Source organism: Equus quagga, unplaced genomic scaffold, assembly GCF_021613505.1.
Source record: "Equus quagga isolate Etosha38 unplaced genomic scaffold, UCLA_HA_Equagga_1.0 220_RagTag, whole genome shotgun sequence".
NCBI lineage: Eukaryota > Metazoa > Chordata > Mammalia > Perissodactyla > Equidae > Equus > Equus quagga.
Genome location: NW_025799647.1, coordinates 5,106,855 through 5,118,885, shown reverse-complemented (window position 1 = coordinate 5,118,885; position 12,031 = coordinate 5,106,855). Strand labels below are relative to the sequence as shown.

At 42.2% G+C, this 12,031-nt stretch overlaps 1 protein-coding gene across 8 annotated transcripts in view; it reads right to left on the bottom strand.

Moving 5' to 3' along the window:
* Positions 1-11,946, bottom strand: part of LOC124233732 (zinc finger and BTB domain-containing protein 25) — a 44,492-nt gene extending 32,546 nt beyond the window's left edge. For 3 of the 8 annotated variants that reach the window (XM_046650872.1, XM_046650873.1, XM_046650874.1), the window contains exons 1-3: positions 11,600-11,945; positions 10,608-10,747; positions 527-706 (exon numbers count right to left, since the gene is read on the bottom strand). In XM_046650872.1, coding sequence (XP_046506828.1) covers positions 527-699 — 173 coding nt within the window. In that variant the 5' untranslated portion in view covers positions 700-706; positions 10,608-10,747; positions 11,600-11,945. Of the gene's footprint in view, positions 1-526; positions 707-10,607; positions 10,748-10,902; positions 11,098-11,599 lie in introns of those variants that run through there. The other 5 variants (XM_046650876.1, XM_046650867.1, XM_046650869.1 and 2 more) reach the window with 5 other exon arrangements.
* Positions 11,947-12,031: the final 85 nt, after the last annotated feature.

The window sequence follows — 12,031 nt, the reverse complement described above, 5'->3', positions numbered from 1 at the left end:
ACCTAAATTCAAGAAAACTTTTTGAAAAGTTTTTGAAACAAATGACCTTTGAATTGTAATATGGAATATACGGTGAGTAGAATTATGACACTGAAACCTTGCTATGAAAGTGTTATGGAATAGAAATCAACAACTTTGTGATTAGAGCAAAGACCTTTAAGAGCACAGATTTGCATCTGAGTCTAACGTATTAACTATATAATCATAAATGGACACGTTACTTAACTCAGTCTCAGTTTCCTTTTCTGTAAAATAGGGGTTATAGTAGAATTTACCTTAGGTAAATACTTAGTGCTTAGGTATGGGATAAGCCTTCAATAAATTTTAGCTATTACTGTTTTCATTCTTATTTTCCACCATGGATCCTATACTCTGAGTTTAATTACTGATGTGTAGAAAAAAATTATTATAAATTTTTTTTTATTAAGGTGACCCCATAACAAAAACCCCCAAAATGATGTTATAATAAGGCCTAGATATATCACAATATTAAAAATTCTTCTGATTTACAAAAGCACACCCTTACCTTGTTTGGTGAATAAATATCATCTTGAAATAGTTAGAAAAAGCAGCAAGCACTGCTCTGTGGGCTTTGAAGTAAACATCTCCAATAGCAACAGTGCAATCACACAGAAAACCAAATTCTCGTTGCATGTTCAGCTGCTGCAGGAGGACAAGGCTATGGCTGGCTGTGTCCATTGTGGCTCTGAGAAAAAGGACAATTTTTTCTTATGAAACTGGCTACAGTTTATGCAGACCTACAGAGTACAAGGAGCACTAAATTTAAATGAAATTATCCAACAGCTCTCCATACTGTCCCTTTCACCCCAAACCTAGCTAACATTAAATCTCCCCATATGACAATCAACGTCAACGCTGCTGAAACTGTAAAATATGGCTTTTTTTCATCTGGTAAGAAGGTAGCTTGGTATGAGTGACACAGGAGCAAAAGGAAAGCCTATCCTTTTTTATCTATGTGACCACATGTTTCTAGTCCTGTTTCCTCACTGGAAAAATGGGCATGAGATACTGATCCCTCCCCACCTCAGAGCTAAATGAAGGGAGTTATGTGAAAAGCACCTTGTGATGGAAACTGCTATTCACACAGAAGTGTGTCCTGGCTGGGCTACAGCTGTCACTGCTCCTTACAGATCCTTTGTGAACTCAGGGGACACCGGCCTCCTAACTATCATACAATGTTTGTGAAGCTTATCAGTCACAGTATGTTCAGGAGCCCTTAAAATAGATGTCAAGACACATCCCCCGATTTACATGGGGCCCTGGAGCCCCATGGGAAGGAACCTAAACCCTGATCTAAACTGGATTCAGACACATATAAACACGGAGGTTCCCGAAGGAAGCAAAATGCACCACTAGTCCCACGGTGAAAATCACGCATGAGGAAGAACATGCAAAAGAATTCTGGCGGAGAAGAGTAGTGTGAGCAGCAAGGACATTCAAGGGCACTGTGGTTCTGGGCAGGTTGGAGGCTGTGCTTCACCACCTTCTCCATCCAACTGTGCAGAGCACCCTAGTGCTTTAGGGAGATGGCAGCTGTGGTATAAAGTGTGTCACCAGGGGGCTGGGAGAAAATCCTCTAAAAGAGCAGATCCTACAAAGAGAATGAAGTTTCCTCACTAGCCAGAGAGAACAAGGTCTAAGGTCAGTGATGAGTGTGGGGTTAGCTGTCTGGAGATTGGCAGTGGCTTGGGCAGCAGACAGCGGAGTGACCGATAACATAGGAAAAATCGCTAACACTTTATAGTGCGTTCTATGAGTCAGGCACTTTCCACTCACTCAATTTTCAGTACAACTCTACGACAAAGGGAATACTCAATGCATCTTATAGTGAAGAACCGAACCAGCACAGAGAGTTAACTTAGCCAAGGTCACACGCTAGTCAGCGGCAGAAGAGGGGACTCAAACCCAGGCACTGGGCTCCAGAGTCCAAATGTCCTCCCTCTCCACCTCCCAGAGAGCACACAGACTGGAGGAGCCTTGGGAACAGTCTGGTTACACATCAAGGCACCTCGGGAAGCCTCAGGAATATATCGAAAGAGGAATCAGGGAGAAACTCAGATTTCCTGCTGCTTATGCAAATGTGACATAGCAACACAAATATTTATTCTTTCTAGTGGATAAAGTCTAGACTATAACTGGTAAAGGCAAAGGTAATTATTACTGATAAAAGGCTAAACTTATTTTTATTAAAACTACATATTTAATGTACTGATAGGGAATAACCTCCAAGATACAGTACATAAAAAAAGCAAAGTATAAAACTGTATAGAGAGCACTACTATGAGGTGGGGTGGTTATTTTTATAGGTGGCAGAGGAACTTATACATAAATATATTCTTGTTTATGTACACATCTCTGGAAAGTTTCAAAGAAACAAGTAACATGTTCATTTCTAGGAGGGAAACTAGGGAGCAAGGAGTTAAGAGTGGAGGGAACTGTACTGTTGGAACTTAAAAAAACCTTTTATTGACGTTTAGTATCATAAATACATACTAAATATATTCCTTTTTCTCTCATTTTTTAAAATTATGAAATATTTCAGATAGAAAAGTAGGTCCAGACAAGAATGTAACAAACACCCACCAAGCCCTGAGCACAGAAAGTAAACCCCGTGAGAGACCCTTGGCATCTCTCCCTCATTCTATCCCCCTCCCCACAAAGTACCCACCATCCTGCACTTGGTGTTTACGACTCTCTTGTACGTCGTCACATTCTTACTGCAAATGCATATATCACTTAACAAGGTAGTGTTTTGCATGTTTCAAAATTTTATATAAATAAAATTGTACTTTAGGGATCCTGCAACTTGCTTCTTTTAAGTCAACATTCACACATTACTTTTAAAAACCCTACTTATTCAAACATAATAGTTTCCCCAATCTAAAAAAAAACTCATATCCTTTACCATCTCATGCTAAAAGCCTTTAAGCAGCAATGAAATAAGAAATAATAAGACAACCTACAGACTCAAGCCTATCCTCTAACAAGATCCAAATTGTGGGTATTGTTCCAAAAGGGCATTTAGTCAAAAGTTACTATTTATTGTATTTACCACATTTCCTTGATTCTAAAGCACCATCAGTTTATAGGGAGATTAAAAAACCAAAATAAAATTCTATGTTGGAGATGTTAGTATTTGAAAAACATGTCTTAGATTCAATGAAATGGTTCAAATTGAAGTACCTTAAAATACCCTTACAAATTGTCTCAACCTCCCTCAGCAGATCATAAACATTTTTACCAGTTTTTTTCTATATACATATTATACATTAGTATAATAAACTCTTGAAACATATGGAAATGAGAAATGGCATGCTAAAAAACCAAATATAGAAAAATGTTGCGGTTAATGATCTATGAATAACAGTTACATTCTTCAGTTATTGAACAAATATTTTTTGAAGAGAAATTTAATAAACATTTGAAAACATCCATTGAACAAAGCATGGGGATGGAAAAAAAATTACATAGATGCTGCAATCAAGATTACAGGCTAACAGGGGAAACAAAACACAAAACCTAGTAATTGCAACATGAAGTAAAAGTGTTAAATGCCATAAGAGCAGTTTGGAGAACATGGTGTGAGGGGGAGATAAATAACAGGAGACTCAATGGAAAATAAGCCATGGGAACTGGATTTGGATAAACAGGCAGAAGGTGAACACAGCATTCCAGGCAGAAAAAATGGAATGAGTAAAATGACAGGGAGGGGTACAAATATATAGATAACTGAAGAATTCAGTTTGGCATAGAACAAACAAAAGTAAGTGAATAACAAGAGATGGGGTCAGCTCACAGCGGGCACACAGTTAAAAGGTACTCCAGCTGTGTTTGCAATGAACTACGTTAGGACATTTTCTGTGGGAGGGAAACCGGCAGAGTAGTTAAAGCTTGGACTCTAGAATCCAAAAGTATGGATTAAAATCCTAGCTCTGCCATTTACCTGTGTGATCTAGACAGGAGACTCAACTCTCTGGGCTTCAGTTTCACTTATAAAATATGGATAATTGCAGTATCTACCTCACAGGTTGTTATATAGATTTAGTAAGATAACGCATGTGAGCACTTAGAAATAGTGAGGCCCATAGTAAGTGTTCAATAAACACCAGTTATCGCCATCATTAGGCCTAGGAGTCAAGACTGCTCTAGCAGCAATATAAAAAAAAGATTAGCAAGGGAAAGGCATGGAGAAAGAAAGAAGAGCAAAGAGCCTACTGCAACTCCAAAGGCAGTGGAAATGAAGGAAGGAATACAAGACACACCAGATTTGCCTTGGCAGCAGACTGGATGTGGTCAGCCACAATGATCAAGTCAAAGGTGAGCCTCGGAATTCCAGTTTGGATAACTGGAAGAATTCATTCACTTCTTCAGGTCATATGTGCAGAGTAACTGCCATGTGCTAGGTGTTGATAAAAAGGCTGGGTCCTAGAACACTGGAGAAGAGGCACAGAAACTGGCTTGGTAAGAGAGAAGTTTCACCTTGGGGTCATCCTCCAATCAGGGTGATAGTTTCCTGTTTCCTCATATGTCTGGTCACTTTGGATAATATCCTAGACATTGTGATTGCTATAGTAAAGACCCCAGATTCTGTAATATTCTTCCTCGGAGTTAATGTTTTTGTTTTGTTTTGCAGACAATTAACTTGGCTGGACTTAAACTCCAAGTTCTAACTCCCCTATGGTTCAGTTTTCTTAGTGTTAGATGTGCTGTCTTGAGGCCGGTCAACACATGTATAAGTTTAGGGGTTGGCAAGAGATTCAAGCTGAGTTTATACACAGTATTTAAGGTCGTCCCCCCCGCCCCCACCACAACTGACATCTTTTCTAGGATTCTGCTCCTTACTTTCCAGCTGTGTGATCACTCTGAACTTTGTCCTCTTTTCTTCAAGCAAGTAAGATTACAGGTTATCCCAGTTTTAGCCATCCCATCATGTCACCAACTGGGGCCTTCTCTGAGGCTAAAAGCCATAAAAATGGAAAGGTATGCACTGTTGGTCCCTTCTTCCAAGTGTAGACCTCATTCCAGTTTCTGCCTGCTTTTTGTCATTCTTGAATGCCATCTGGTAGTTTTTAAAACTTTTTCAAGTTTATAGTTTAATTTTTTGTTTTGGTGAGGAAGATTGGCCCTGAGCTAACATCTGTACCAATCTTCCTCTTTTTGCTTGAGGAAGGTTGTTGTTGAGCTAACATTTGTGGCAATCCTCTTCCATTTTCTATGTGGGATGCTGCCACAGCAAGGCTTGATGAGTGGTGCATAGGTCTGTGCCGGGGATCTGAACCAGTGAACCCTGGGCTGCTGAAGTAGAGTGTGCAAACTTAACCACTACACCACTGGGCCAGCTCCTAAAGTTTACAGTTTTTATCTGCAGAATTGTCCCCAAAGGTACTACTCAGCCATGACCCTTCATTAGCAGTTTTAAAAAGTTCTGGTCTCAAGATCCATTTATACTCTAAAGAAAAGTATTAGGGTCAACAGAGAGCTGTTGTTTATGTGGGTTATATTTATCAATATGTACCATGGTAGAACTTAAAACTGAGAAACTCTTAAATATTTATTTAAAATAACAAGTTCATTACTTATTAACATAAATAATACATTTTTTCCTTAAAAAAAAGGCATTGTTATGGCATTGCTTTATATTTTGCTATCTTCTTTAACACCTGGCTTTAAAAAATATACCCAGTTCTTTTATTTGCTTCTGCATTTAATCTGTTGCCACGTGTTGTTCTGGTTCAAACATATTAAGAGAATTTGGCCTTACAAAAGGGAGATTCACGGGGGCCGGCCCCGTGGCTGAGTGGTTAAGTTCTCGTGCTTCAGTGGCCCATGGTTTCGCCGGTTTGGATCCTGGGCATGGACATGGCACTGCTCATCAAGCCATGCTGAGGTGGCATCCCACATGTCACAACTAGAAGGATCCATGACTAAAAATATACAATTATGTACCAGGGGCTTTGGGGAGAAAAAGGAAAAATAAAATCTTTAAAAAAAAAAAAAAAAAGGGAGATTCTTGTAGACCCACTGAAAGGGTTTCCAGAACTTCCAGGGGGGTCCTTGGTCCACACTTTGAGAACCTCTGCCCTACACTATCTTTTTTTTGATCCTATAAGGTAGTAGAGTAGGTACTACATTAGTTCCATTTTATAGTTGAGGAACCATTGGCTCAGAGAAGGCAGGAAAGGTACCCAAAGTCAGACAACTAGCTATTAACTGGCACTGGTAGTACTTCAAGTTGGACTTTAAACTCAGTGCCCTTTCTTCAAAACCCCAATCTAGAACTTTCAACATATATATTGATGGCAGATTTTGTGACTATATTGAACCAAATAAGGGGGTAAATTTTCCAAGTTTATAAAATGAAACAAATTCAGATCTGTTAAAAAAAAAATAAGCCTTAAATATATAATAAGTGCATTCAAACTTCTTTGCATAATAATATACCTTTGATGTTTTAAGGCAACACAGATTTTTACCCCACATAAACAGAGTCAATCCATCAAAGTTAAGGACATTTTCCAACACATTCTACTTTGCGAATTATTAGCTGGCTTTTTATATAGCTTTTGCTCATCATTTCTTTGACCATCAATTTTATTTTCTCTTACATGTGGAATAGCCAAAGTTTCCTATGCTTACAGAAAGATCTTAGAAGTTACATTTGAGAATTTTTGGTGAAAATGTTAAGATGTGAGAGAGGTTGCAGAAAAATAATTATCATTGTATTATATTTACAAATACTAGAGCCAAAATGTAAGAGTGCTACATCTTAAAATGCTTTATCTGTTATCGAAGTTGTATTTACATTATAATGGGGTTAGCAATGATATTTAAGAAAGACTACAAAAATCTTGTTTACTTAATAGATTGCAGTGACTCTGGATTTGCTTAAACTACATAAACTAGAACAGCTTTATACCAGTATCTATGTTTGTTCAATTCAAAGTTAGCTTGCTATTCAACATCTTTGATTTTTATTCACTTAAAAAATCTATTGTATTGGTCAGACTGGACTCTCAGATCTATGGCAGCCAGAACGATCTCCTGGAATACACAGCTTTTCATTCTCTTAGGCTGTAAGAATCTTTAATAAAAAAAAAAAGAACAAAACGAGTAAGACATCTGTTTCTGTAGAAAACAAGCAGCCTCAGATATCTTCTCTGTGGTTACTACCATTGTGACTTTCTTATGAATGATCATTAAGACAAGGAGTCAGGAAAGTTGGCAGAGGAATGTGTACAGCTTTTTTGAGATACTTACTCATGGCTATAAACACAAAGGTAAAAGCAGAAATATTCAAAGTGCCACATGATAAAAGAGTTTATACACTGATTTCAACTTTTAGTGGTACTTTCTGATTGTGGAGGTGTAACATTCTATAACCCAGAAGTCATGTTATGCTTGAATAGTGGCCCTTATTGCTGACTGTACTGTAAAACCTCCCATGTAGAGCAGCACTGATGCCTGGGTCCTATGCCAAGCTAACCCACACAGAATTGCTGAGGGTGAGGTACAGAGCCTTTTTTTTTTTCTGGTGAGGAAGATTGGCCCTGAGCTAACATCTGTTGCCAATCTTCCTCCTTTTGCTCGAGGAAGACTTGCCCTGGGCTAACATCTGTGGCAGTCTTCCTCTTTTTGCTTGAGGAAGAGTGTCCCTGAGCTAACATCTATGCCAATCTTCCTCTGTTTTGTATGTGGGATGCCACCACAGTATGGCTTAATGAGCAGTGTGTACGTCCATGCCTGGGATCTGAACCTGTGAACCCGGGGCTGCCAAAGCAGAGTGTGTGAGCTTAACCACTATGGGACCAGGGCCCCCTCACCCGCCCGACACACAGTCTTTTCAAAAAAGCTCCTCAGGTGATTCTAATATGATGCCTCAGTTAAGAACCACTGTGTTAGAAGAGGCGACTAAGGAAACCCAAGAAAATATTTCACACTCTAAAATTACAGGAAAAAAGAAGCACTTTCACAAGAAATGCTCAAATGTGGGAAATATACCAATTACATTAAATGAACAAAAATCAACAATTGTAATTCTAATTGTATTTTAAACTAAAAAATTAGCCAGATTAAGAAGCAAAAGTGCTCCCAAACTAGTAGGATGCACCTTGGAGGCAGAGGAGGAACACACAATTTTCAGACTTCTTTTTAAAAAGTATTTAGGAAAAAGAGGTATTTACTCCCGAAGGCCATTACAGCCATTTTCATAACATCTAAAAGTGATATGGAAATTCCAAATCTGAAAATATTGTTTGAGGTACAATCTGCAGTAATTCTAGGCATCTGCTTAAGAAAAGCCGTGAGAATATAAGAGGAGAGGGTAAGCAGCAGACGTGGTAGATGACACAGGAAGAGCAGTTATGCTCTAAAAACCTTTAACGGAACAGGGAGACGTTAGTTTGGGGCCTCCTGCCTGTTGGCAGACACAGCCAGCCTGCTACATCTCTAGCCCCATCTAACCAACATGTGGGATGCCTGATAAAAACCGCAGCACCAGGCAAACAAAACGCTAACACCAGTGAGTGCAAATTGCTAGTGGACCTTAAAAAAATCAGAATCCCGTGAAGTAAAGAAAAAGATTCTTCGTAGTCCACTAAAAAAATAAAGACTGCATTTCTGAAAAAAAAAAAAAAGGTACTCAAAGGACAGAAGAAAGTTGGAAAATGACAGCCCTAGTACAGACCTAGAATACAGTACAAACAAGAACGATGGTAACTTCTGAACGTAGGTGTGCCAGGACTTCCTCTGCCACCCAACATCCCACTGACACGTTATCCACATGGGCTAATGAAACCCTTTGCTTAAAGTGCCTAGAGTTTTTCAGGAGGAACAAAAAGTCACTGCATGATTAATTTGTAACCAGGGAAGAAATGAATTAGAAAAATTTCAAAAATAACCAACTTAACACTATAAACACTTTTTCTCCAGATAAGGTTAAAAAGAAAAAAATCCTGCTAGCAAAGGGAAAGGAGAAGCGTTAATAAATTCAATCAATAATCCTAAAACCGATGTTTGCTTCAAACACTTTCTTTCCTCTTCCTCCACTCACCGGAAGCAAACTCAAGTAGTAATATTCTTTCCTATCCTCGAGGGACTAATACTGTTCTAGTTATTATCAATAGCTACTATTATGAGTAAATACTACACAAAAGGCCTTGTGCTAAATGTTCTATGTACATTATTTCCTTTAATCCTCACTGTGCCTATACGTGCTATTTTTATTTCCATTTTACAGACAAAAAAAACCCCTACACTTAGGACACGCAACTAGCAAATAGTATAAAGTGGGGATCAAAAGCTAGGTGTGACTCCATAACCCGTGCAGGTAACTATAAACTGGAGCAGTATTTCTCTTAGCATTCTTCTTTCAAAAGACTGAAGTTCACATGCAATTTGGAATAAATAAGCAGAAAGGGGGCACAGGAAGTGGTGAAGAAGTACTTCATAATTGATCAAGATAAGAGCACCTGCACTGCTTTTTTAAGACAAGAAAAAGGCCTGCAATAATATAAAACCCCCAACTCTTTTCTGGCCCTGTTATTACTAAAATGGACATGTTTTTCTTTAACAAGATGGTCAAGCACCACCTACAAACCATAGTAAATAAATCACTTGGTTCAGCGGCGGGGAGGGCATTACGCAACACTTCCCAGCACAGCCCTCGCCAGGATATTTTACGGCCTCGGCACTTGGGCCCCTCCTCCCCAGCTAGACAGCCTGGCTCCTTCGCATTCCCCTCAGGAGATAGGGTGGAAGCACACAGCTCCACTTTCTAAGGCAGAAAGGGCAGCTGAAAGTCCTGCTCGGCCTCTCTGGGCAACCACAGGCGCCAATAAATCAGCCACAGGCGATTCTCTCATCCCCTTCCTGGCTTGAAGTGGTAGCAAGACATAATGCAAAAGAGCACTGACTGGACTGGGGAGATAAGTGATCTAGGCTTGAATTCTACTGCAAATGAAGCCAGGTAAATCTCCCTGAGCCTGTCTCCTCATTTGTAACATGGCGATAATGCTACCTCCTTTTTGGTAAGTAATCGAAATTCATCTATGAGAGCAGCTAGCCACTGCAGGTACTCAATAAACAGCGACCAAACCTGAGTAGAGTCCATCTCCACTACCTCAAAATAAGACTTCAGGGCAGGGCTGGGCAAAAAGGTACAGCAAGTCCTGTGAGGTCCTCCCTTCTTTCTTGCTGACCACCCCTGTGATGCTCCACTGCTTCCTGATAACCTCCGAGCCCTAAGAACTAATCTATTCCATGTACTATCCCATCAGTGTTTTGTTCCCTATTAAGAAGCTGACATCTGATAACGGATTAACAGTTTATCCTTAATTAAAACACATCCAGATTGCTAAGGAGGACTTTGATGCCTTAACTTAAGGAAGCAACCAATGCTGCAAATGTTGGTTATTCCTGCAGAGAGTAGGGCTGAGTTTTGGGGGGACAAGCTTTGAGCTCCAGAGTACATCGCAGGCAGTCCACTGCACCTAGAAAAAGTGCCAACCCCATTCCTTAAAATACCACAGCCATCACACACTGGACAAGCCTGATTTCTCCATACCCTGAATCAAACTAATTATAATCACCTCTGTGAGCGGGTTAAACCGGCACTGGACTCCTGATGTGGTGGAGAGTGCAAGGACCAAGGCGTCTGGAGCCCTGGAGGCCAGTTACCCAAGTGTGGGACCTCATCAAGCTACACGCTCTTTAGGCCTGGTGTCCTCATCTGTAAAACGAGAGGGATGAACTGGATTTTCTATAAGATCCCTTTCAGCTTTGTGATTCCAAAGTGTACTTTACACACTTGACAAAATCCTATGAGAATCAACAGCTTTACCAGAAAGATTTAAGTCTCAAGAGAATGAATGCCAAATTTAATACCTTGGGGAAAAACGAGCGTTAATTTATGAAACACGTTGGCTGCTGTCAAGTTCCAGGTACAGCGCTAGACGCTGCCTAAGCAGCTTGATTTCTCCAAATAATGAGTGCCACGGAAGGCAGTGATGAATGGGGAAAGCTTTAAAGAGAAAAACTGGATTTGCTTAAAATGAGATTAATATAATCTGAAAAAGGATAGTAATGAATTATAGGGGGGACTTCCTGCTCTACAAACGGGTAAAAACAAACGGGGGTGGGGAAGGGAGAAGGAGGGCAGCGGCCGCAGCGTCTCGCAGGCTGCACCTGGAGACCCGCCCACTTGCGAGGCCGGCGCGGCCGCCGGGGGAAAGCCGTGGGCCCGCCGGGGCTTCCCGCGCCAGCTCGCACCCAGGCCCGCGGCGCAGAGGGCGCCATGCGTTTGCGGCGCCCCGCGCGCCGTCCCGGCCTGAGTCAGGCCCCGGCAGCGCCTCGCGCGGGCAGCGAAGGGCGACTCTGTGCATCCTCGGCCCAGCGCTCACACGCGGTTGCTATTTTCCTCCTTTGCCCTGATTGACATCTCAAATGGACCAAAAACACCCCTCTCCCCAGCTACTTGCATCTGTCCCGCGACCGGCGCAGCTGCAGGCCGCCGCCCTGGGCGGCTCGCGGCGGGAGGGACTGAACCCGGAGCAACCCACAGGGGCCGGGCCGCGTCGCTTACCCAGACGCCGCCGCGGCGGCCAGCCGGCTCCTCCGTGCGGGAGGGGCGGCTCCCGCGCCGTGTACGTCACGCGGCGGCGCCGGCACACGCACCCCGCTGCCCGCTCTCGCGCGGCTTCCCGCGCCGGCCGCCGCGCGATGGGCCCATGTGATCGCGCTCCTGGTAGCCGAAGAACGAGGGGCGCGGGGCCGAAGTGTGCGTGCGTGCGTACGTGCGCGCCTGCCCGCCCGCTCGAGTGGTCAGGCAGGGGTTGGCGTGCGCTCGAGGCGCCTCCGTCGCGGTCCCCAGTCGTGACTCTGTAGGCGGAAGCGTGGAGACAAGCCTGAGCGTCACAGGCTCCCCACGCACAACCGCGTGACTTGGGGACTTTCCCCAGGGTGTGCAGAAGCATGGGCACCCCCTCAGTTCGGGGGTGGGGGCAGGGAAGGATGC